Source organism: Dendropsophus ebraccatus, chromosome 11, assembly GCF_027789765.1.
Source record: "Dendropsophus ebraccatus isolate aDenEbr1 chromosome 11, aDenEbr1.pat, whole genome shotgun sequence".
Lineage (NCBI taxonomy): Eukaryota > Metazoa > Chordata > Amphibia > Anura > Hylidae > Dendropsophus > Dendropsophus ebraccatus.
In genome coordinates this window covers 77629743-77657484 of record NC_091464.1, presented here as the reverse complement: position 1 = coordinate 77657484, position 27742 = coordinate 77629743, and the positions used below count along the sequence as shown (strand labels likewise).

Here is a 27742-nt window from a genome sequence, read left to right as displayed (position 1 = left end):
CTGCAAGTTGTTTTTTAGCATAATAACTGCATCACCTGCCGAACGGACCCCAGGACAGATCTCGGATTAAAAGCAGCTATCCGAAGGTACAAGCGGTTAGAGGGGGGGGGGGGGGGGGTCAGATTGTGAGAACAGAGTCACTTTAAAGGAATGTCTGCCATTCAAAGAGCTTGGAGAAACAAGCCCTGTTCCCTGAATCATTACAAACAAAGCTATACCTGCCTCTAATGAGTCAGGGCTGCAGAGCAGTGTATCATGTGACCTCTCCTGGTTATGCTGTATGGCTGGGTGGGCTCACAGTGGGAGGGATATCAAGGGATTATCCAGCCCCCAAGGTACTTGACACTATTCGGTATGCTCAGTTATGCCCCCTAATTTAGCACTATAAGGACATCTCATGTGCCTGTACAGGTGGCGGGATCCCTTTAAGAAGCATCGTCATTGCTCGCCTGTGACCACTAAATGACTCTGGAAATGTGGCGTCTTTTATTACAATATAGTAACAAATGCTGAACATAAAAAGTGCTGATGTGTTGATCACTTTGTACGGGGTCGTTGCTTTGCCGTTTCGCTGTTAGGACGAGCCCTGCCGTTTCTGGTACTGTATCCTTAGTTTTTCTAATTGCTCTTTACATCGGGTGTGAGCCAGGCTGAGGCTCTGATTCTCTTTACTGAGGTCCTCATATTCTTGTGCTATGTGAACTGCGTCTGTGTTTTCCTTCTCGAACTGATCCAAACGGGCCATCAATTCTTTTCTAGGGAAGTGCAAAAAAATTAAAATAAATACATTTTTGTCTAACATACACACATCATTATGTAAGTGATCTGTTTCAATTTTCTGATTGTAATTTTTTTATTTTTTTTATTTTCTGTGCACTATTATGGGGGCTGCCATCTTGCTTCAGCTATTTTAACAGCATTTAGAAATATTCTTTACAGCAAGCCCCGTGGACCATAGGAGGCAATAGAAAGGACCTGTCCCATTCAGATGAATGAGAAATGCTTCTGGTTATGCTTAGCAACCTTTATAGATTCTACAGGGAGGGGGGCTGGTTGAGTTGAAGTAAATGGAGCTGAGTTGTAATACCGCAGTTTTAGCAAGATGGCGCTATTTTTGCAAGAAAGTAGCTGTTTTTTCTAATCCTGCATAATTTCTTTAATGGTATGGTAGCCCAGGAGCTATCAAGGAGATTCAATTTTAAGGCCCTATTACACGCAGCAATTATCTGTCGAATCAGGCTGAATCACCGGCTGCAAATCACTCCGTGTAATAGGTGATGTACAAAGCGATTTTTTTAGATTTTAGTAAATTTGAAGAGCTTACTTCCTGTCCTCCAGAAGTGCAATCTCCCTCTTCACTTGGTGATATTCTTCTGCAATTTTACAGTGCTGTTTGAATACCTGCATGGACTCCTTCGACGTGTTACATGGTGGAAGAGGCTGAAGATGGAAACACAAGAGAACATCAATACATTAGAGTAGGCCAGTAAACGTTACAATAGCTTTGTATGAAACCAAAATCCTAAAACCTACTTAGGACTATTGTAAAGCTGCCTGTGGAGGTACAAGCATCTATATCTACCTTATCATAGTGCATTTTATGTGCAAGCTGACAGCATGCGGCATCAATATACCATATAGTGAAGGTATATTGACGACATTTCTCATAATATATAATATAATATATTGATGTTGGCTTAAAAAAAAAAAAAAAAAAACCTCAAGAAGCACTACTGTAAACTGTATGTGTGAATGTGGCCTTTAATGGCCATTATTAAGCTTGGCTGACACATCCATCCCAATGTCCAATGCAATTAGATGGGCCCATTAATTGTTACCTGAAGTTGTTGGTCTAGATCTGGAAATGACAGTGGGAAAGCATTCTCTGCAGAGGTTTCATCTGTTAAAAATAAAGATTCTTATATCAAGATAAAATGTATATATATTTTTTTTTTAGCTATTATTGGTAATTCATTTTATTGCGGCAGGATTGACACTGAGCGCTATTCTCTGCTGCCACCTCTGTCCATGTCAGGAACTGTCCAGAGCAGGAGAGGTTTTCTATGGGGATTTGCTACTATTCTGCACAGTTCCTGACATGGACAGAGGTGGCAGCAGAGAGCGCTGTGTCAGACAGGAAAGAATACACCTCTTCCTGCAGGACATACAGCGGCTGATAAGTACTGGCAGAGTTGAGATTTTTATATAGAAGTAATTTACAAATCTGTATAATTTTTCTGACACCAGTAGATTTAAAAACATTTTTTTCCTCAGAAGTGCACCTTTAAATTCTTTACCATTGTGATAATTTATAAATACTGTAGTGAAAACTAAGTATAATCATGAAAAACAAGACAAACACACTGGACGGACAAACAGTTATAGTGACCAGTAAGAAGACACTAATAGGAGCACTCAAGAAAGATATAGTAGTTTATTAGTTTTATTTAAAAAGCATGGCACAGCTCTGTCCTAACCCGAATATCTTAAAGGGGTTCTCCGGCCGAGACCACTTTTTTCACAATTTCCGTGGAGGGAATGGGTAAAAACTATTACATCTACGTACCTCCCTGGCTCCAGTGCTGTACCTACTTCTGGTTGCTTCAGTCCCTGGTCTCCTGATGTTTCCTGGTCTGAGACGGACTAGAGACATGACGAGGGGAGGCCCCCTATACCATTCAGTGGTTGTAGTGGTGTCCCCTCCCAGACCAGAAAGCTTCTGAAGACCAGGAAGCAGGTGGCAGGGTTGGAGCCATGGAGTTACTTTCCAGTCATGTTGAATCAAGTGGCAATGTTTCAGTCCCTCCCAGACCACTGTCAATCCATAACTGTGAGAGCAAAGTCTAGATGGATCAAGTCCTGACAAAATTATAGCTTGATAAAAGGTCCGGGAAGGACAAAAACATTGCCACCTACTCTCATATACTATTGGAAATCATTTCTAAAGGAATCACTACAATATTTTTTCTGGTTGTAATTAGAGATGATCGAACCTGCCGAGGTTGGGGTTCATATGAACCTGAACTCTCGGCGTCTGATTCCCGCTGTCTGCAGCCTCCGTGAAGAGGGTAGATACAGCCGGAGGACTGCCTGGAAAACTGGGATACAGCATATGGCTATGGCTGTATCCCAGTTTTCCAGGCGGTCCTCCGGCTGTATCCATCCTTTTCACGGAGACTGCAGACAGTGGGAATCAGACGCCGAGAGTTGAGGTTGTGAGATAGACTCACTACAAACCAGCAGTGAAAGGGCTAATGTATAGATCATATACCAGTGATTCTATGTGCCTGCAGAACACAAAATAAATGAACACACAACTGTTAGCTCCTCCAACATGTTTCACCACTTTAACAATAGCGGCCTCAGGGGTCAATGGGGCAATAACTAGAGATGAGTGAAACTTGAGCATGTGCGGCATTTGAGCGTGCAGCATTTGAATACTGTTGGCTGAAGAAGTTGGATGCAGCCCTAGGGAGTCCAGGAAAACAAGGTAGCCTTAGGACTGCATCCAACTTCTTCAGCCACTGGTACTCAAGTGCTGTGTGCTGAAGGTTTGCTCATCTCTAGCAATGACCATAATTCCACTGACCCCTGAGGACACCATTGTTAAAGGGGTTGTCCAGCAAAAAACTTTTTCTTTCACATTAACTGGAATCAGAAAGTTAAATAGATTTGTAATTTACTACTATCAAAAAAATCTCAAGTCTTTACATACTTATTAGCTGCTGTATGTCCTGCAGGAAATGTTGTTTTATTTTCAGTCTGACACAGTGCTCTCTGCTGACATCTCTGGCCGAGACAGGAACTGTCCAGAGCAGAACAGGTTTTCTATGGGGATTGATAGAAAATTGAGACAAAGTTCCTGTCTTGGCCAGAGATGTCAGCAAAGAGCACTGTTTCAGACTGAAAATAAAACACTTCCTGCAGGGTATACACCAGCTAATAAGTATGGGAAGACTTGAGATTTTTTAATAGAAGTAAATTACAAATCTATATAACTTTCTGATTCCAGTTGATTTGAAAGAAAAAGTCTTTCGCTGGACAACCCCTTTAATGTAGGGAAACATATTGGAGGAACTTTGATGAGTTAAATAATACTCAGAGACCAATTTCATGGCCTTCTTACTGAAATACCTTGTACCTATATTTATGGGCTATCTACCAGACTTTTTAAAGAATTATGAATAATTGCAATAAAAAGTGTCAGTATGACATCACATAGGAGAGGACAATGACTCAGATGAGGATGAATAGTGTAATAAGGGACAAGACTAAACAAGACGACCAAGGAGGAGGAGATTTCCATGTCTTGACTATAAATATCAGTTCTGACAGCCATGGCTCACTGCTATGTTATCACCGATATATTTACCTCCCTGCCAGGCACACTGCTGTCAATCCACAATTCCTCTGTGTTTACTTTAAGATTCATAATTGCCTCCTTTAAAAATAGGTGAAAGCTCTAAAAGCGGAGACATGAATCACGCTGTGCAGCAATGGCCTCTGCCAGTGACTCAATCCGCCTCCTCCAGCTGCTGCACATGCACTGTGCCAAGTAGATGAAAGCAGTTTCGCAGGCTTCCTGTACAGCAGAGGGCCGGGGTCTATAGCGGGGGGCCAATGTAGTAAACTTATAGCTCCGCTAAACAATCCTTATAAATTACTATAGAGGACACATTGGAGTCAATGAATCCTGGACACAGAAGAGTCCCGCAATACCATGATCAAATGGAAAGCAGCAGGTGACAAAATTAGGTTGTTTTCCCACGCTGGTATTTGCTGAAATTCACAAAAATTACAAAATTGTAAAAAAAAAAAACAAAAAAAACAAAACAAAACACAACACATGCAGGCCATGTTCACACAATGTGAAACACCTGCCGTTCTGTGATCAGTCCATTGTGTGACTTGTCAGGCTTGTGCGCCCACTATTTGATGAATAGTGGGCACACAAAACTGACATGTCTGTTTTTTGTACGGCCGCTAGCGATCCCGTCCGGAATGTATACACTCCGGACGGGATTCCCGCTAACTGTAATGCACGTATGTTGTGTATTAATTATGGCCATTGTTGCCGATGTGCAACAACGGCCATGATTAATACACAACTTATGTTGTGTGAACATAACCACAATGTGTGAACAGGGCCCTAGACTACTAAAATGTAGTGTCGCTTTTTAAAAAAAAATAAATCTGACATTTAGTAGAGATATTTTAAAAGTTTTCATCGGTCAGGGTCTGGGTGTTCAGACCCCAACCTATTGTAAGAATGAGACAGGAGAAGAGTGCAACTTCCCCCATCTTCTGTGTGTGCGACATGAGATAGTGCCCTAGACAGTGACGTAGCTACTATAGAGGCAGGGTAGGCAGCTGCTATGGGGCCCCTGCAGGAGGGGGGCCCGAGGAGAAGGTAAGAGCTGTCCTGTGACCTTCTGCTTAACCCTTTATGTACTGCAGTGTGTAAGTGACCCAATGTTTACTTGCATGCTGCAAAATAAGAAAAGGGAACAAGCAGAAGACAAAGAGATCTCTGCTTCACTGCTCTGATAACCCCTGACCTCTTTTCTCCTGCAAGGATAATGTGCAGAGGTCAGGGGTTATTAGTGCACCAGCAGTAGAGCAGATATCTTCTTGTTTTCTGAACATTGGGCCACTTACACACTGCAGTACATAAGGGGTTAAGCAGAAGGTAGTCTGCTCCTGCACCTATGTATTAACCATAAGGGCTCCTAATGGGCCCTTATAGTTAAAAACAGTGGACTGACACAGCAAGCAGCCTTTGGCTCTCTGCTCTGCCAGTCATTGTTGTGGCTGCAGGCAGGAATTTGCCTCTGGCCACAAGAGATTAAATTTAGCCTCACATAGCCTGTAACACACACACACATATTAAAACTGATGGGGTGTTCAGATGGCCATAATCATACAAGGCTCAGCATATATATATATATATATATATATATATATATATACACAGAGCTTTGTGTTGTGTGGAGGGGACCCTTCGCACAACACGAAGTATGATCATGGGCATCTGAACACCCCATCAGTTTTATAAAATCTTTATGTGTGCTGGAATATATATATATATATATATATATATATATATATATATATATATATGTTATTGCTATAGTGTGAACTGGAATATATATACGCAAACCTCTCCAGAAGACCAACCCCTTATTTATACCAAATGCACTTTTGGGGGATCATTGCAAACAGGTTTTAGATAGATAGATAGATAGATAGATAGGAGATAGATAGATGATAGATAGATAGATAATAGATAGATGATTGATAGATAGATAGATAAATAGATAGATAGGAGATAGATAGATAGGAGATAGATACAGTAGATAGATATATAGATAGATAGGAGATATGGTGCATTTACACAGAGAGATTTATCTGACAGATCTTTGAAGCCAAAGCCAGGAACAGACTATAAAAAGGGAATGGGTTTCAAAGAAAAGACTGGGATCTATCCTCTTTTCAAATCCATTTCTGGCTTTGGCCGCAAAAATCTGTCAGATAAATCTCTCTGTGTAAACGCACCAATAGATTGATAGATAGATAGATAGATAGATAGGAGATAGACAGATAGATAGATAGATAGATAGATAGATAGATAGATAGATAGATAGGAGATAGATAGATAGATAGATAGATAGGAGATAGATAGATAGATAGATAGATAGATAGATATGACGGAAGACATACTGTATCTACTAGGGATTGCTTTTTCGTGTTTGACCTTGCTGAGAGTCTCTCTGTTCGTCTGCTTCCTCAAGCATCTGTGGTTTCACAGTAAAAGTAGTGACTGTAAAGAATTTGGCGTGCTTGTAAAGTCTATGTGCTGCATTGTAATGGCGTCAATTAATCATTTATTGCGTAATTAGTTCCCTGAATAGGCTTAAAGCGCACGGTATAAGCACAAAACAACAGGGTCAATGGCTGCAGAAATAGTCCCGATCACGGTGCGGAGCATTATTGCATTCCATAGTACATTTCCTAATGGGCTTGTCCGAGCGTCTATTGAACAGCTGCGATTTATATTTTTAGCTGAGCTACTCCAAGACATCTTTAAACCAAAGGTGCAAAGACAGTGTCATTGAAATGTCTTAATGGACTGCTGGGCACCGCTATGCCGTCTAATTTAAGAGGGTGATAGATTTCTACAGTGCAATAATGGATCAGCTTGAGCGGGGAATCATTTGTAGTGAGCACTGAGCACAAAGACCTGGGCTAAAGGGAATGTGTGATCAGAAGACGACCTATAGTTTAAAGGGATATACAGAAAAACATGGCCGTTTCGTTCCAGAAACAGCACCACTGTCAGTTTAGAGGTGATATTGCAGCTTAGTTGTATTGAATTGAAAAGAGCTGAATTGTAATACCACACACAACCTGAGGACAGGTGTGGTGCTGTTTTTGCAGGAAAGTAGCTGTGAGATTTCCAGTCCTGGATAACCCTTTTAAAGGGGTGCTCCTGAGAAAACAAAATTGCTTTTAAATCAACTGGTTTCAGAAAGTTATATAGGTTTCTCAATTACTTCTATTTAAAAATCTCCAGTCTTCCAGTACTTATCAGCTGCTGAATACTCTGTAGTAAGTGGTGTATTCTTTCCAGTCTCACACAATGCTCTCTGCTGCCACCTCTGTCAGTGCCAGGAACCATCCACAGCAATAGCAAATCCCCATAAAAACCTCTCCTGCTCTGGACAGTTCCTGACATGGACAGAGGTGGCAGCAGAGAGCACTGTGTCATACTGGAAAGAATACACCAATTCCTGTAGGACATGCGGCAGCTGATAAGTACTGGAAGGTTTGACATTTTGAAATAAAAGTAGTTTACAAATATGTGTAACTTTATGATACCAATTTATTTGAACAGTTTATTTTCTCCACCGTAATCCTTCAAAGGGAGAAGATTCTTACCTGACGTTCTGCTCCCATAGGACCAGGGAGGCTGAGGATGATTGTAATTTTCATACCCTTATTCGAGAAATTCACTGCGCTGGCTGCCCGCTTCCTCATATGGGAACTTTATTGTCTTATAGTAAGATTGGCCTTGTTGCCCATAGCAACCTATCACACCTCAGATGTCATGTATTACGTTTCGGCAAAATGAAAGCTGCGCTGTGATTGGTTGCTATGGGGAATCACTAGAGCAATAAATCTCCCTCAGAGAGCCATATACCCCCACTCTCTTGCCCAACTCTGTGTCTGCCACATATGGGGCTAAAGGCCCTATTCCACGGAACGATTATCGTTCGTATTCGGCCGATATCGGCCGCTACGGACGATAATCGTCCGGTGGAATAGAGTGCAACGATCAGCCGACATCGTTCATGTCGGCTGATCGTTGCAGTCGCTTGTTTTTCAACATGTTGAAAAACAAGCGACTGATATAGCAGCGATCTGCTGCCGTCACTCCGTTGAATAGGAGCATCGGCAGCAGACGCTGCTATATCCTATGGGCTGCCCGGACGATCAGCAATCCCCCGGGCAGCCCCCCCGCAGATCTCCGCCGCCCCCTCCCGCACTCACCCGCTCGCTGCAGCCGCGTCGAATAGCGGCGGCAGCGAGCGGGGAACGAGGAGCAAACGAGCGCTGAGAGCTGCTCGTTTGCTCCTCTAAACGACCTGTGGAATAGGGGCATAAGAATGAGTTAGGACTTTGACGTGTCTGATGTGACTGACTTTCTTATGTGTATGGGAACGCCCTTGCTTGGTCAATAAGGTTGTATTTGAGCTGCTTGATTTTTTTTTTTACCATGGCCTATGTCCAGGAGATCAGGAGACAGTTCAGCTCTCAGGTATTGAAGGTCTATGGGTACTTTAAAGGGGTTATCCAGCGCTACAAAAACATGGCCACTTTTCCCCCTACTGTTGTCTCCAGTTCAGGTGCGGTTTGCAATTAAGCTCCATTTACTTCAATGGAACTGAGTTTCAAACCCCACCCAAACTGGAGACAACAGTAGGGGAAAGTGGCCATGTTTTTATAGCACTGGATAATCCTTTTAAGAGTCCGCCCAACAGAGAACAGGACCACTGTTAATTCCTAGTGTTAAGCGAGCATGCTTAGTCGAGCATTGTATACTCGATCGAGTATTGGGGTGCTTCTTTCTCGATTAAGCTCAATGCTTTACACCATACACCTTCAAAAACTGATGGCCAATGGCCACCAGTTATATCTGCCGCCCGCCGCAGTAACCTATTAAATTTTTTTATTCTCATTTTTGTATATTTCAATGTGTGAACTAAATATTTAAAAATTTGAAAAAAAAAAAAAATGCAATAGGTTAACTAGGCACCAATACTTGTGTCTCATTGATTTTAATGGGGTTCATTACTCGAGTCGAGCTCTCAAGCATTGAAAAATAATCAAGTAATGAGCACTCGAATAGTAAGTGCCCGCCATTATATGACTACAGCAAACCAAGTCTGATCAGAGCAATGAGAGGATATGGGAGCTTGGCTGATCAAGTCTCCTGGGCCTCTGGGTAGGTAGCTGTAATAGTGCCATATGCCTTACTTTCCACTGTTTTGCATGGGGTAACATGTTCCTTATACTAAGGTTATGTCACTTCCATCACAACACAGGGGCCTATACATGGCCAGCTCCTATTTATCAGGGCTTATATTAGTGACTGTAATTATCTATCTATCTATCTATCTATCTATCTATCTATCTAGAAAAAAAGAAAACTGAGCAGCACTGCTTTATGCGATTGCAGGTGCCTGCGGTCCAAGTCCTGACTAGGGACCGACGTAAATATCAGCAGAAAGTCCGCGGCACACTAAGGTCCAGTGAGAAACAAACGTGATTTATTTAAATCATAATGCAGCAATCCAGACGCGACGTTTCGGCGATATCATATCACCATTTCACGCTTGAAAATGGTGATATGATATCGCCGAAACGTCGCGTCTGGATTGCTGCATTATGATTTAAATAAATCACGTTTGTTTCTCACTGGACCTTAGTGTGCCGCGGACTTTCTGCTGATATTTATCTATCTATCTATCTATCTATCTATCTACCTAGATACAGGAGAAAGCCGCACATCCAAAATGGTATGGAGCGGGTGCTAGACGGAGACAGTCCCCTGGCTAGGGGATCACCACGTATATATCCAGATATTCCTCAGCACGCCAGCATCTTTTGTATCTCTGTACTTTATGGATTAAAATCACGTTTTTTACCACCTATGCTGGCGTGCTGAGGAATATCTGGATATATCTATCTACCTATCTATCTATCTATCTATCTATCTATCTATCTATCTATCTATCTATCTCCTATCTATCTCCTATCTATCTATCTCCTATTTATCTATCTATCTATCTATCTATCTATCTCCTATCTATCTCTCTATCTATCTATCTATCTATCTATCTCCTATCTATCTATCTATCTATCTATCTATCTATCTATCTATCTATCTATCTATCTATCTATCTATCATCCATCTATCTCCTATCTATCTATCTATCTATCTATCTATCTATCATCCATCTATCTCCTATCTATCTATCTCATATCTATCTCCTGTCTATCTATCTATCTATCTATCTATCTATCTATCTATCTATCTATCTATTATCTATCTATCTCATATCCATCCATCCATCTATCTATCTATAACTTTAGGTTGCTCTGTTTTCTACCAATGCTGCACATGTCCCATGTTTTTTTTTTTTCAATTGTTTACCCAAATGGAATTTGCTTCTGGTCCGTTGCATGCAGGGACCATCACAGTAAGTAACAGAATGCAGTAAGACAAGTGAATGACACATATTAATATCAAAAGGCGAGTGAACCAGGAGAAAGGGTGAGACCTTGTGGAAGACTATTTTATATAAATGATATGTGACATGAAACTGTATCGAGAAAGAAATGTTTAAATGTGATACATGAGCACATTATCTCTCCAAGAGACTTTATACAACAATAAGGTTATAAATAGAGATGAGCGAACCGGGTTCGGGTTCGAGTCCATCTGAACCTGAACGTTCGGTATTTGATTAGCGGGGGCTGCTGAACTTGGATAAAGCTCTAAGGTTGTCTGGAAAACATGGATACAGCCAATGACTATATCCATGTTTTCCACATAGCCTTAGGGCTTTATCCAACTTCAGCAGCCACCGCTAATCCAATGCCGAAAGTTCGGGTTCTGATGGACTGGAGCATGCTCGAGGTTCGCTCATCTCTATGTTATAAACCTAAGGAACCCTATAATCTGACGGACTCTTTCAGGTATTGAAATGGTTGCTTGGTTGGTATATATTTATATGTAAGTAAGTCTTTATTCCCTGGCCTGCTATGTTCTTCTACATCCGAGGAACCCTGTCTCCTTCCTGATGGTCTATTACAAACCATTTTTCTCAGGAAACCAATAAGCTGAGGAAATAAATTTGCATAACCCTTTGACTGTTTTAGATAATACATTTTAGAAACCCTGCCTTTTCTCTGAGGTTCTATATCACCCCATCATGCTGGGGAAACCAATACTCTTGTGAACTCTCAAGTATTAATTTTAGGCCTTGTGTCTTCTCTCTGAGGGTCTGTTTCCACCCATCTATCAGAGGAAACCAATAATCTGAAGGGCTCCTTTAAGTAATAAATTTTGAAGATCGCTGTCTTCTTTCTGAGGGTCTATTTTATAAAACATAACTTAGTGACCCAATGGGCTCCATTTGGTAATACATTGGAGGAATCCTCTATTCTCTTTGAGGGTCCATTTTTCTGTGAAAATTGTTAAGGAACCCTTTTAGGTAATCAATTTAAAGACCCTTTTTCTCTCTCAAACCATTCATCTGAGCAACCCAATAATCTCATAGACTATTTTAGATAATGAATTTAAAGAACTCTGCCTTCTCTAAGGGTCTATTTCATAGCATCTTTCTAAGGAAACCAACAATTCAACAAACCAATGATCTGATGGACTCTTTTAGGTAAAAAAAAATTGAGGAACCACATTTCTCACTATTTTATATAATATATATGAGTAACCCAGTCTTTTTAAAGTGTAACTGTCATTGAAAATATTTTTGCAGAAATGAATAGTAAAAAATAGTAAAAAAAAAGGATTTCTTAGGTAAAAAAGCCTCTTTCTGTACTCTGTACTTTCTGCAGCCCCCCCCTCTTCTTATCTGTCCATTATCAGGCAAAGTCATCCTCAGTATAGAGAAGCAAAGTGAAGACGGGTTTTTCTGACCTATGGAGGGGGGGGCAAGGGGTATAAGTAAGCAGGGAGAGCAGGGAAGCAGCTACAGTATGTAGTTTGGAGAATGTCTGGGCACAAAAAATACTGGATTCATACAGTAGGTCAGAAAGGTCAGTGCAGGTCTGGGAACTTGATGAAAGAAGATTGCAGGATGTAGAGTTTTGCCTTTTCTCCTCTCTGTGATTACCTTTCCCCTTCAGCCCCTTCCTCCTCCCTAGAGCATAATGAACACAGAAAAGCTGCTTCTTCTGAAGTGTGTGTGTGTGGGGGGGGGGGGGGGGGAGCTGCAAAACAGCATTTTGAGTAAAGAAGAAAAATCTTTTGCGTAATAAAACCTATTACAGAGTTTAATACCCCCTTCCTACAAAAGGAGCCCAAAGCAATCTAGCACTGATCTAATTGACCAGTGCTATATTGAGTATACTGCGCTGATCTCTATAAGAGATCAGTGCAGTGGTAATAAAAGTCCTCCGGGGGCTAAAAGTTAAGGGGTGGGAAAAAAGAAAAGTTTTTTCATTAATAAAAAATCCCATCCCCTAATAAAAGTTTGAATCAAACCAATTTTCCCATTTTATAAATAAAAATAAATACATAAACATATTTGGTATCACCATGTGCGTAATCATCCGAACTATTAAATTATCACATTCTTGATCTTGCACGGTAAATGGCGTATCCTCAAAAAAATGCCAAAGCGCAAAATTGCTGATTTTTTTTTTGTCACATCAAATCCAGAAAAATTGTAATAAAAAGTAATCAAAAAGTCACATATATACAATCAAGGTACCGATAAAAAGTACAGATCATGGCACAAAAAATGACACCTCACCCAGCCCCATAGACCAAAAGATAAAAGCGCTATAAGGATAGGAATTTTTTTCTAAGTTTAAATTTTTTAAAAGCCATAAAATAAAAAGTTAGACAAGTTACATATCATTGTAATGGTGCTGACTTGAGGAACCGCTCGAATATTTTTTTTCCGTTTCACAGCCTATTTTATGGAAAAATTAGGTCTGTCATTGCAAAGTACAATTGGTGTTGCAGAAAATAAGGGCTCATATGGGTTTGTAGGTAAAAAAAACACAAGCGGTATGGTCTTTGAAACCCGAGAAGGAAAAACAATTGCAAAAGTGAAAATTAGCCCAGGAAGGAATTTTTGGAGGATTTTTGAAAAGTGAAAATTTAAATGACAGTTACACTTTTAGGTTTCTTTCAGGTAATATATTTGAGGAATCCTGTCTTCTTACTGGGGGTCTATTTCATTCCATATTTTTGGGGAAACTAATAATCTTAAAGATTATTTTAGATAATACTGTACATTTTGAAGAAGCCTTTCTTCTTTCTTTATACTATTTTTCTAAAAAAAAAAAAAAAATCAATAATCTGATGGGCTCTTGTAATACATTTGAGTCTTGAGGATATATTTCCTAGCAATTTGAGTGACCCAATAATTTGATGGACTCTTTTAGGTCATGTATTCGAGGAAACATGTCTCCAAAGGTCTATTTCATGTCATGTTTCTGAGGAAGCCATTAATCTCCTTAGGAACCCCATCTTCTTTCTCTCTGAGATTCTGTTTCATTTCTAAGTCTGAAGGACTCTTTTAGGAAATAATTCAAATAAATCTCCCCCCCTATTTAGTCTATTTTGTAACATTTTTCTAGGAAAACAGAACTCAAAGTACTCTTTAAAATAATAATAATAATTTTAAAAATGTTATAAATTTTTTTTTTTTAATTAAAATAGACTCACAGAGAGTCTACTTTTTATCACCCACAGTATTTAGAGTAAATTAATAATCAATAGGACTCTTGTAGGTAATATATCCATAATCTCTCGGAATATCTATTTTATACACAGTTTTGTAAATAGAGATGAGCGCAACTCGAGAATGCTGAAGTCCGAGCGTGCAGCATTTCAATACCGGTGGTTGAAGAAATTGGAAGCTGCCGTAGAGAGTCCTGTAAAACATAGATACAGCCTATAGCTGGGGTTTTCCAGGACTCCCTAGGGCTGCATCCAACTTCTTCAGCCACCGGTATTCAAATGCTGAATGATCAGACTCCAGTTGAGCTCATCTCTTATTGTAATCTGAAAAAAAAAAGTAGAATCTGAGAGTCCCTTTCAGGTAATGTATTCCGGCATGTACGCTTGTAATCTCTGTGAGGGTCTATTATGTATATAGTACTATATCTGAGGAAACCTATAATTTGAGGGACCCTTTGAGATATTGCATTCTCGGCCACCTTTTGTGAGTCTCTTTCATATACTCTCAGAGGACACCTATTGTAGGAGAGACCCTTGTAGATAATTTTGAGGATCTCTCTCTCTTGACAGTCTATTTGATATACTTTATCACTGTAACACAATTTTACCTGGTTATACCCTATACCAGTAACAACATTGTCAGATTTTTGAAGTTTTATATTTACGTTCCCTTTTAATCCAGAAAGCCCGGCCTCATACATATTTGATATTACAGCGTTCATTATAAGCAAGCCTTTGTGACACATGGAGATAGCGCCTAGCAGATTTTATCCCCCGCTGCGGCGTGTGTGGTCTGTTTCTTGTGCAGTAAGGTAGAAGCAGATAAATGCAGTACCTGCCGAGTCATTAAGACTGAAGGAAATGCGCACGGGTTTATCAGCGGGGATTCTTGCCGTGGTGATCATGTGGGCACAATGATTCAACCGCCTTATCTTAAAGAATGCTGAAACGAGAAGAATAAGACGTAAACAATTGGTAAGGCGGCAAAGAAAAACTCATTCCAACACATTGCAATGGAAATCTGAGAGTGGGAAAAGGCGTATGAGACCATTGAAAAGAAAATTTTTTAACAAGAATCACATAAAAAGCATAAAAAAACATAAAGAAAAAAGAAAAAAAAGTGCCTATAGCGATTGACAAGCCGGATCAGTGTAGGATTTCATCAAGAGTTAGTAGACATATAACACATACACATAAATACACATACAGACAGTAACACGATTATAAAGTGAATAAGCACCACACCACATATGGCGCCATACTATAAACATGTCTAATACAGTACACATACTATACATGTAAATAATGCCAATTTATGGAGCTATTATATAGTGCTGTCATACCGTTACAAATGTCACTATACAGTACCCATAATGCTGTCATGCTATACATATAACTATACATGTCACTATACAGTAATCTAATATAATGCCACCATGCTGGACCCATAACTAATGTTCCCATACAGTCCTCTTATATAATGTTTTCATGCTGTAGACCTAATGTCATCATACAAAACTCATAGATAATACTGCACACTATGTACTAAGTACTCTTATACAATCATTGACAAAAAAAAAATACATCAAGAAGTAATGGAAGTAAATGGAAAAACAAATGAAAATAGGTGCATACAATTGCATCTGTTTTTCCATTTGTTTTTTGCAAAAATAGATAAAAAACAAAAACGGATTGCAAAAACGTAGTATGAACCCAGCCTAACAAAGATAGAAGAAACTACAATTATGCAGAGGCTCTAGGACCCTGCTTGGTGCCTCTAGCCTGGATACAGAATATGATACAGTTGGGAGTGTATCCTCCCCACATCATCACACCAGCAGGGAGCAGTGTATACTCTGCACATTATTACACCAGCAGGGGGCAATGTGTCCTTTACACATCATCACACCAGCAGGAGGCAGCATGTCCTCCCCACATCATCACACCTGCAGGGAGCAGTGTATACTCTGCACATCATCATACCAGCAGGTGACAGCGTGTCTTCCCCACATCCTCACACCAGCAGGGGGCAGTGTATAATACACAGCTGGCTTTGCTGAAGTATTTGAGAAGAGAAGAGTTGGTATGTTCAGACACAGCATGGTTGCTGGGATAGATATAGATAAAAGTTGTTACAGCCACTGTATTCTATAGACACTTGAGGTAGAATAGACCTTGATGAGAATAACTTGGAATAGCCTTCAGTTGAAGTAGCTGTAGTGTGGGAGGTTGCAGGCTACAGATTGGGGGCCTGTTCAGACACAAGACACTCAGCTAGGGCTGTTAGAAAAGAGTCCTGCATTCACAGGAAATAATATCCTGAGCTATACTGTGGCACTGAGTGACACAAGATCAGGGATTACAGTCCCACCTAGTGTGTAGGGCTAGCCATGGGGGTACCTCTTAGGAACCTAGCGCGTTGGCAGTAGAGACTCTGCCTTTGCACATAGCCCTCAGAGGTAGAAGATAAGGCTTCCCAGCATGAACAGGGTTAGTCCCGATTTTTACCACAGTCCCTTACTTTTTAACACACTCACCTCACTGACAACTAGCCCCACCCCACTCTCTCTCTCTAAATATATATCCCTTCAGGGAGGGGGGAATCTAATTGGAGATAGAATAAGCCTTGATCCTCTGAGGTAGCTAGCTCAGGGACTGATCAAGACAGAGAATCATAAGACAGTGGCATGAGACACATGCCCAATAGATACATCAGTTAACCCTTAGTAGATTACCTTCAGCTGTGCAGACATAAGGTGCAAATCAAAGTGACACTTGGAAGCAGGAGCAGCAGTCCTTCAAACCCAGAACCTATAACACATAGTAGCGACCTATACATGCTGCTACAATAGCAGTGGACACCCGCTCTGGGACACTGCACGTGTCTTCCCCACATTATCTCACCAGCAGGGGACAGTGTGTCCTCCCTACATCATCACACCAGCAGGGGGCAATATATCCTCACACATCATCACACCAACAAAGGGCAGTGTCTCCTCACACATCATCACACCATCAGGGGACAGAGTATCCTTCCCACATCATCACACCAGCAGGGGGCAGCATGTTTTTATACAGCAAAGGATTGAATGGCTCACCACAAGGCTCCATACTACAATATAACCCTTGTCAGAACCTAAACAAAACCTGGAATCATCACTGAAGACGATACAGTTTCAGTCCATAGCATTCTCATTCGTGACATCACTATAAATGACAGCAATGGTGGCTGCTGTCAATGGGCAGAGATGTAATGGTTAAGGCAGAGACAAGGTGGTATAATGAACAGACTGCCTGTGTCTGGATGGTGGACAAGGAATTTATGGTGGCTGCTCGTGCTTGTTGCCAGATCAGACAACCCTCTATACTGGTGATCTGTCTGGGCTCATGGTTTTAACCCCTATGAAAGCTATGATGGCAATCATATTGGTTGTTATACATTTTTACCATAGAATGACATAACAGAGATAAGGTTCACTGGAACTTTTAGCAGTACAACCAATCACAGTAGGTACAGTAATGGAAGGCCACTGTATAACTCTAATATGTATGCCTTAAAGCTTAATGTATTAAGAATGAAAGTAAAACCATTATACATGAAAGGAGTGAATAATATCCAATGGTATCAGACCAAAAAGAGAGAGAGAAATGTTGCATAATGATAGCAATACCAAGCAGAACATCGGGTCTGTAGCAGCAACAATACATTTAACCAAGATAGCAATTTAGTGTCCATAATTAATCCCAACATATTTCCTCTGGAGATTCCCAGGTTCATCAGGGGACATAAACTGGCATCCTAAAGAATACAAACAAAAACAGGATATCGCAAACAAATCACAGTAAAACTGCCAGAGCAGAATTGTGATGATAACCTGGCTTCAGCCGAGCCACTAACTGTGACCCTGGGTCTGCGATGAAAGACGGGGTGACTGCTTATTACTTGTAGCTCATTTACACTCCCTTAATCCCATATAATTGACACATTAATATTAATACAGTGGTACCTCGGTTTAAGAGTAACTTGGATTAAGATCGTTTTGCAAAAAGGGAGTGGGGGAGGGGCATGGTCTGCATATCGGGGTCTACAGCACTGTACTCTGACCCAGGAGGTCTCCCTCACACCTTCCAAATGATAGCAGATCCACTCCAGGCTGGGGCTTGTACTAGGGGAGCGGACTGTGGAAGATATCTTTTCATAGCTGTAACCCCTCTCTCCCCAGACAGAAAGTGCTGCTATACTGTGTCCACATATGCCCTGCTCATTCCTTGTGGTTCCCATCCTCTCCATTCCTGCTATAATGTGCCTGCACTTACACTCAGCTATACACACTGCTGCTATAATGTGCCTGCACTTACACTCAGCTATACACACTGCTGCTATACTGTGCCTGCACTTACACTCAGCCATTCAGACTGATGTATAGAAAAGTTTTGTCACTCCTGCACAGCTCTGTGATTCTCACTTGTGACCACACAGATCTGACAGCAGCCCTTCGTCTCTATTCTAGCCTGTTGTACTAGGCTACTGCCTTATAGGGATCTGTAGTTCCATCCTGTATCTATAAACTGCTGCTGTGTTATCAGGGTTATGCAGTTACTATACATTATACTCCACATGCTGATTGCTATACTATACAGTAACTTATATATCACATATCCAGCTGCTGTGTTATCAGGGTTATACAGTTACTATACATTATACTCCACATGCTGATTGCTATACTGTACAGTAACTTATATATCACATATCCAGCTGCTGTGTTATCAGGGTTATACAGTTACTATACATTATACTCCACATGCTGATTGCTATACTATACAGTAACTTATATATCACATATCCAGCTGCTGTGTTATCAGGGTTATACAGTTACTATATATTATACACCACATGCTGATTGCTATACTGTACAGTAACTTATATATCACATATCCAGCTGCTGTGTTATCAGGGTTATACAGTTACTATACATTATACACCACATGCTGATTGCTATACTGTACAGTAACTTATAATATCACATATTCAGCTGTTTTTCATTGTTTGTTTCATCTGTTTTACATGTTATTCAGAATATAAAATCATTATTTTTGGGGTGTGGAACCAATTGTCTGCATTTCTATGATTTCTTTTGGGAAAATTTGCTTTGGTTTAAGAGTGATTTGGATTACAAGCACAGTCCAGGAACGAGTTATGCTCGTAATCCAAGGCACCACTGTATAAATTGTTATTGACACCATCCAGAATAACATCTGTTAGCAGCAGTTAGGGCCCTATTCCACCGGATGATTATCGTTCAGATTATCGTTAAATCGTTCTAATCTAAACGATAATCGTTCGGTTGAAATGCAGTTAACGATTAACGACCGGACGAGAAATCGTTGATTGCTTCATAAGACCTGGACCTATTTTTATCGTTGCTCGTTTGCAAATCGTTCGCATTGAATAAGACGTCGTTCGGTCGTTTGCAGTAGATACGAACGCAATAGCGAAGAAATAGCGAAGAAAAACCAATAGCAAATACGATCATAAGTAACGATTATCGTTCCATGGAAATGAGTGAACGTTTTCAGGTCTTTCGCAATAGCGGTCGTTTGAGATCGTTAATCGTTAACAATTATGCGAACGATAATCGTCCGGTGGAATAGGGCCCTTATGGTACTTTTACACGGAGCAATAATTTGCCCGATCGCACAATTAACGATTTTGAATGTACAATGTTTTTTTTATAAGGATCAGCGTTTAGACGGAACGATAGAAAATTCGCTATGCGATCGTTTAAGCCTATCTCACACATAGGTGAAATCGTTGAAAGAATGTTTACACTGAACGATCTGCGAATTTTTTGCGAACGATCAACGATGATTTGTGAACATGTTGAAAGATCAAAGTGAACGATTTATCGCTTGTCGTTTGATCGTTCGCTGCGTTTACACGTACGATTATCGTTCGAATTCGATCGTTATCGTGCAAATTCGAACGATAAATCGTTCCGTGTAAAAGGACCAAATTTTCTTCTACACTGCACAATTTAGATTTTAATGAATAGAAAGCACAGATTGATTTGTAAAAACTTCCAGATTCTTAATTTAGTATCTAAATGACTCAAATCAACGCTATAATGACTTTCTTCTTCATAGAACAATTCCAAACTTACACTTATTTTATTCTCAATCCCATATTCTCAATTCTCAAAATAGCATTGCAAGTCTATCTTCCCCAGTTCTGAAACTACCGAAAACCTATTTGTTTGGTATTTTGTGGTTGGACTACCTGGATGGTCAGTACTACGATTTCCACAATGCTTTGCATCACAGTCCTTCCACCCTGCCTACTCCCCTCCCATAGCACTCCTGCCAGTTCTTTGCTCAAAGCTCTTGCAGAACATCTCATTCACTGCAGTGTATCACACCTCAGCCACAGCTTGTATCCATGTTTTCCAGAACTCCCTGAAGCTGTATCCAACTTCTTCAATCATCACTAATCGAATGCAGAGCATTTGGGTTCACATGAACGGAGCATGCTCAAGGTTTGCTTATCTCTAGTAAGCAGTGCTATGTTTCTACTGTATTTTTTTTCCACCTGATATTGAAATAACCTTATATACTGTATCTTTATTTAAAAACCACCAATTCCAACTGCTTTGTGCAGATATCACTTCCTAAACTTGTCTAAAGAGTCAAGGTCTAAGATCTCTATCAGAGTAGACAGTGTCTGGAGCAACTAAGATGTCCAATTAGAAAGGCCAATGGGGGCCTGATGAATACTGTAAACGAATGCCGATCTGCTAGAACAGCACTCATTTACTGGGCCTATTACACGGCCTGATAATCATTTAGCAAGGGCTGTCCTTGCAGCCCTTGCCCAAACAGTATACACCCATCCACGCTCCAGGGTTCCTCCTGTGCTCTGCTTTCTCCCCGACCCTGCACGCTGAAGCTTCAGACAGACCGCTCAGCCAATCGCTGGCTAGGACCGCCGCAGCCAGTGACAGTCCGCTCTGAAACTGAAGTGCACAGAACGGGGGAGGAAGCAGAGCGCAGGAGGAGCCCTGGAACATGGATGGGTAATGTATACTGTTTGTAGAATCATCAGCTGCCAGCCAAGCATCGCTATTGCACGTCAGCACCAGATGATTTTAGGTTTGGGCCTAAAGAAACGATCGTCCGATGATCGTTTCATCAGCTGATCATTGTCTCTGTTACACTGAGCGATAATTGGCCGAATCGGCCAATTCGTTCGATTCGTGTAATAGGGCCCTTACTCTCAAGAGGCAGCCCCTCACCATATACATTTTCTGCTATATGGATGACAATAGGTCAGCTCAGAGATGGGGAGTATGCCATATTGTTTGGCGTGTGTGAACGATCTAGGGAAAATTGTTCCCTCCTAAAACTTTTGATTTGATAGAAACTACAGGAATTAAATTCTTAGGTTCTCAATAGAAGGGACAGAACTCCAAGGCTCGCTCACAGGGCTTCCCAGTTATCTTCTGACTCCTGCTGGAGATGCTGTAATCCTTGGGCTTGATGATGACATCTGACGGGAATGCCCTGGGGCTCACATTTTATGAGAAGCTGTTATCCGTCTCTTTAATATGCCATATAACAGCTCTGTATAAACAGCTCAGGTCACTCTTCTGTCCGCCTTCCCGAACGTCTTTCTTTTATCTTAAAGGGGCCTCTTAGATATTTCCTCATAACCGCAAGACTTTAGAAGTCCTTCAAACCAAAACGCTAAACAATAGCATGCATATGAAAGAGTCAGTGGTTTCAGAATAACAAGATACTCAGACATAGCAGTCAGACAAGGAACTAATGTATTTCATCAAACTAAAGATTAATCAAACATGGTATAAAGTGAAACTGGCTCAGTTGCCCCAGATTCCACCTTTCATTCCTCACAGACTGGAAAATGAAAGGTGGAATCTGAGTGGTTGCTAGGGGCAACTGGGCCAATTCTACTTTACACCAGTTTGATAACTCTCCCCCTATGTCTCTTAAAGGAGCTGTCCAATCTCCCCCTTTTCAGATTGTCCCCGCTGTGTCCCGCTCTCACTTCCTGGTTGGGCATGGGCGGCTGAATGAGCTCAGCGTTGCTGTGTCTCCATTTGACATTACACATGCCTCCATGGAAAATCCAAGCCCTAGAGACATGTGGGATATCAGAGGGAGACACAGAAAAAGTAAAAACATACTTACCAGCTCCCAACCACCCAAGTCCCGTCACTGCCCAGCCACCACTCTTGTAGAGCGGTGGTCGGGATCCTAGGCAATTCCTGTTAACATGACAGGGGCCAACTTCAAAAAAGCTATTTTGCTAATGCAAAGCATTTACAAAATTGCTTTCTTTTGCATTTCCCATCACCTAACAAAGGTTTAGGTAATGGGAATACCCCTTTAAGGTCTTCTCTTTGGTCCCTTTCACCTCAGCTGTTTCACCTAATGTACACTTTTGCCTTGAATTACCTTTTTGAGTCATTATATATATGACCTGGCCATGAACATTTTTTACTTCATGTGTATACTCTTTGATAACCTCTTATTCGCCAGAAAAGAGACCGCTGATACCCCCCTCACCCCAGGTTTAATCTACACAAGGCAATGCCTCATTTTGTGAACAGTCATTTATTTCCAACCTATATCGGTAACACAACTTGTTTAAAACACATGATGCTTCATCAATTATTCTAGAACTGGTGGGTTAAGAAATATTACCCAATTTATTTCCTGTCTGGATGGTACATACACGGCCACTGGGTTTAATTATACTGCTTAATAGAATGATCCTGTTCTATCAAATACAATGTGACAGCGAAGGCTTAGTATGTAAGGGGAGGATTGTATAGATAGAAGATTTTTTTTTTATTTATAATATTTTAATATTATTTAACACAAACAAACCCAAGCCCCCCCCCCATCCCACCCCCACAGTCTCATTAAAACACTAAAGAACCACAATCCTAATCTGTGTATACAGTTACAAAACATTCCTCATGAAATACAGATTTTACCCTTTCCTCCATGCGGTAAAACCTGCAGGGCGCCCCTTTGTTCTCTACACCTATCCTACCTAGCCCACCACCCATCCTACACTTACTTTAAAACACTCATCCCACCAGGCTGCGGAGTAGCCACACCCCCGCCGCGCCAAGGCCAGGGGAGACGGGCAAACAGGCCCAGAGCCCACCCCTCCCACCTCTACACAGTGCCGGCTGCAGACAACAACTTACTCAGGTAACCACAACCAAACTCAGCTCCCTGTCCTGCCAGTCCAGATAGAATAGATAGAAGATTGGACAGTTACCATTGTTCTCAGAATTTTTATAAAACCAATCACCTGACTTCCTCCCAGTTTATTTAGAGCTCCCTGCTTTTAAAGGGCTGCTTCACGAAGGGCATGTGGAAATCATAGAGCTTCACTGGAGACCCTACTATACAGGCCATAGTGAAATGTCCAGACTTCTCCTTTAACTGTAGTTTACATTTGCATATCTAGTACAGCTAAATCATTTACCATATCACTGACACCTCCAGGAATATTAACCCGGTTGCATACTTTTGTTTCATTACCAAACAGACAAACCTTATCTACCAAACCTTCTCCTATGTCACTATCCTTACCTACCAAACCTTTGCCTATGTAACTATTCTTACCTACCAAACCTTCTCCTATGTAACTATTCTTACCTACCAAACCTTCTCCTATGTAACTATTCTTACCTACCAAACCTTCTCCTATATCACTATCCTTACCTACCAAACCTTCTCCTATGTCACTATCCTTACTTACCAAACCTTCTCCTATGTCACTATCCTTACTTACCAAACCTTCTCCTATGTCACTATCCTTACTTACGAAACCTTCTCCTATGTCACTAACCTTAGCTACCAAACCTTCTCCTATGTCACTAACCTTACCTACGAAACCTTCTCCTATGTCACTAACCTTACCTACCAAACCTTCTCCTATGTCACTAACCTTACCTACCAAACCTTCTCCTATGTTACTATCCTTACCTACCAAACCTTCTCCTATGTTACCATCCTTACCTACCAACCCTTCTCCTATGTAACTAACCTTACCTACCAAACCTCCTATGTCACTAACCTTACCCACCAAACCTCCTATGTCACTAACCTTACCTACCAAACCTTCTCCTATGTCACTAATCTTACCCACCAAACCTCCTATGTCACAAACCTTACCTACCAAACCTTCTCCTATGTCACTAATCTTACCTACCAAACCTTCTCATATAACACTAACCTTACCTACCAACCCTTCTCCTATGTTACCTTACCTACCAAACCTTTTCCTATGTCACTATCCTTACCTACCAAACCTTCTCCTATGTCACTATCCTTACCTACCAAACCTTTTCCTATATCGCTATCATTACCTGCCAAACCCTCTCCCTGTGTCATTAACCTTACCTACCAATCCATCTCCTATATCACTAACCTTACCTACCAATCCATCTCCTATATCACTAACCTTACCTACCAATCCATCTCCTATGTCACTATCCTTACCTACCAAACCTCCTCCCTGTGTCATTAACTTTACCTATGCAAGGTGCAAGGTGCAAGGCTCCATTAGCATTATGTCACAGGTATCTGTGAAACACAGAGCAGCCTATAATAGGTGCAGTGGGGGGGGGGGGGGGGGGGGCAGACAGCTTCCTGCTGAGTCGTCCCTGGCCCCATTCTTACAAGGGAGAATGACAGTGACAGACAGAGGAGCATATTGCTCCTTAGTCTGTCAGACTCAGTTTTTTACTGTCAGTTCAGAGAGCACAGGGACCCCCCCCCCCCCCGGGCAGCCACCTACCCTGCCCAACGAGAAAGACGACTCTGAATAGATGATGGCTTGACTCAGTGTTTCACCTAAGTGGCCAATGCTTAAACTATATTGCATCATCACTTATACAGTGTGCACCAACCTTACAGTCTCTCAAAAAAGCAGAGCAAATCTGACAAGTGAGTGATCAGAAACATCCAAACTGATATTGGATATTGATGGCTAATCTGAGACTTGGGCTTCAACCCAACAATGTCATTGAAGAAGAATCCAAATTTCAGTATTGTTGTATAATATAAGAAAAGTTTATGGGTATATTCTTAATCAATGATCTTTTTCCCTATGTGAATAATTGTATAGCCATAACACCAGCCCCCACTAGCCTCCTAGGCAGGTGTCCACATACAGCTGATTTCATGTAGAAATTTTTACCCATGTCCCATTCATCTGAATGGGGTTTGCAGGAATCAATGTACGTTACAGAATAGCGATCTGCCTTGTGTGAACAATGTCCAAGATTGGTTTCACATGAGCTGTTTTGATGCGGATCCTTAATTTATTCCTCGTAATGGGCCCAAAAGATGCTTCACTAAGGCGTCTGGATTCTATGATTGGGAATGTGATTCCAGTGACTTATAATGGATCCACCAAATTTGTATAATTAACCATTTTGACCACTAAAAAGTAACGAAAACCTGACATAATGGACACAAAAAAATGGAATGAATCTCTTCTTCATACTTGTTCTCCCTTTGGCTATGTGCACACTGAGGAAAAGGCGAGGAATTCAGCTTGAAATTCAGCTTGAAATTCTTCCTGTAAAATATGTACAGAGCAAAGTCCCATTGTGTTCAATGGGTTTTCTGCTCTGTTGTTCACACTGCAGAATTTTCGAGCAGAATTTTCTGCTGTAGATCTGCTAGAGGAATCCTATAGAAGTCAATGGGGGGCTTAAATTCTGCTTGAATTCTGCCTGAAAACTTTCTGCTTCAATTCCTTGAGAATTCCTCAGTGTAAACATACCCTTTAGGAGAAATATCAGACAATAATTGCATCAAACTGCCTTGTGTGAACCTGGTCATAGGGGCTATAATCTTCCATATCATAAAAATATCCAGTTGTATAACTTAGATTCTCACTTGTGTTGATTGTAAGATAGTATTCAGGGTAGCCTATTGTAAAAAAAAACAAAACTTTTTTTCAACCCACAAAATCAGACCTTGGGCTCTTTGACATAGCAGTGGTTCTGTTTGCGGGGACACTAAGAGAAAAACGAAAGTGGCCTGTCCCTTCAATGCCATAACATAGGCCTACACTACCCCTGTATAGTAATAATAATAATACAATCAACCGAACTAAGATTTCCATGCAACCCTATTATGATCATAGATCAACCACATTATATATATGTATATATATATATATATATATATATATATATATATATATATATATATAAAAATATATATAACCCAGACAATTCTGGATCTATTCCTAACTCCTAACGTCATCGGATTAGATTAGTGGTTAATTAAATTAGCCTGCTCCATAGTGACTGTTGACGGATCCTGCTTCTTAATGGTTTCCTTTAGGGTACAAACACACACAGCAGATACGCAGCAGATACGCAGCAGATATGCAGCAAATACGCAGCAGATACGCAGCAAATACGCAGCAAGTATGCAGCAGATATGATGCTGTGTACAGTTATTTAGATCTAATCTGCTGCGTATCTGCTACGTATTTGCTGCGTATCGCAGCAGTAAATATGCAGCGTATATGCCGTGTGTGTTTGTACCCTTAAAAAAAAAAAAAAGCTACACGTGGACTTTCATTCGGTTATTTTATTAAAAACTATTGCGTTGAGAAACTTCTTCATCTGTCCTGAAATATTTCTGCAACAATTCTGCTGGGTGTGAACATAACCCTCATACAGAAAAACTGCTGAAACTAAGCGGTAACATAGTCTAGAGCAGTATTCACACAGGGTCTCTATCTGAATGGAGTTGTTTCTACAGCAGTTGCATAGCTCTCCCTGAGCGCCATTCACAGATGTCGAAATTTCTGCAACAAATCTGCCGGGTGTGAATACGCCTTAATCATATAGGATTGGCGGGCCTGGAGCCGATAAACCCGAGCAAGCTCCTGCCTTTCAACACTACACAACTGTCTACGATTTTGCCATCTGATCATTTGCAAAATCTATATCCCGAGCGGAGATTAAGTGATGTTCCATCCCGCCGGCCCCAGTGTCCACACCTGTTGCCTTACCTCACTCAGCCGGCCGTGTGTGCACTTCAGTAATCCTAGGTCAGCCACTTCCTTGGCTGGTCCTTGTCTTTGCAGGGGAAAAAAGTCAATGGAAGTAAAGTCTGCTCGTGCTGCATAGCAACATTGAGGAGGCTTGAGAGGCAGGGACAGCTGTCAGTGCAGCATTAGGCTACCTGCAATTGTCACTTTCCAAGAAGGTCCCGCTGCTCTCTCCTTATCACACTTTGCCTTCCTTCCTCCTGGTTTAGTATGTTGTCATGCTTCAAGGGGGGGGAAGAAAAATCTCCCTGTCAAGTCCTTAAAAAAAAAAAAGTGAGAAACCATGGGAGTTGAAGGCTTTTAATTCATTAGTCCTGGCAAACCTAAAATACAAACAGACTTACTTCACCGGGCAGGAATGCTTCCAGCATGACCCAATCAGTGGCTGCGACTATTCCAGCTAGCTGGCAAAGATAGAGTGACTACACTCAGCAGATCTGTCTGGGGCGGCAATCACTCAGGGATGACATAGTCTACTTGGACCGACTGCAAACAGGTTATCAGAAAAAGTCCAAGTGCCGACACGCCACCGGCACCCCCCTCCCCATACCACACCACCCAACGCACAGATAAGAAGCGTGATTACAAGGCAGGAAAAGACATGAGCGCTCAGGCCATAAAGACAT

At 41.1% G+C, this 27742-nt stretch overlaps 1 protein-coding gene across 3 annotated transcripts; it reads right to left on the bottom strand.

The window, feature by feature from the left end:
* Positions 1–79: 79 nt before the first annotated feature.
* On the bottom strand, positions 80–27304 carry MAP3K7CL (MAP3K7 C-terminal like). 3 transcript variants are annotated; one of them, XM_069945374.1, is made up of 5 exons: positions 27078–27304; positions 14835–14942; positions 1839–1900; positions 1325–1440; positions 80–755 (listed from the first exon to the last, which is right to left on the bottom strand). In XM_069945374.1, the coding sequence occupies exons 2-5, from the start codon at positions 14902–14904 to the stop codon at positions 575–577; spliced, it is 429 nt and encodes a 142-aa protein (XP_069801475.1). In that variant the 5' UTR covers positions 14905–14942; positions 27078–27304; the 3' UTR covers positions 80–574. The 3 variants fall into 3 exon arrangements, with proteins under 3 accessions (XP_069801475.1, XP_069801477.1, XP_069801478.1); XM_069945376.1 differs by lacking the exons at positions 14835–14942; positions 27078–27304 and adding an exon at positions 6721–6735; XM_069945377.1 differs by lacking the exons at positions 14835–14942; positions 27078–27304 and adding an exon at positions 2567–2639.
* Between the last annotated feature and the right edge of the window lie 438 nt (positions 27305–27742).

What these genes read in the sequence shown, in the direction of transcription:
- MAP3K7CL (XM_069945374.1), bottom strand. Translation starts at nt 14,904, where the DNA reads ATGATCACCACGGCAAGAATCCCCGCTGATAAACCCGTGCGCATTTCC. An exon ending in ATCTAGACCAACAACTTCAG is followed by an intron (nt 1,441 to 1,838) that starts GTAACAATTAAT and finishes TTCCATCTTCAG; the next exon opens with CCTCTTCCACCATGTAACAC. An exon ending in GCACTTCTGGAGGACAGGAA is followed by an intron (nt 756 to 1,324) that starts GTAAGCTCTTCA and finishes GCACTTCCCTAG; the next exon opens with AAAAGAATTGATGGCCCGTT.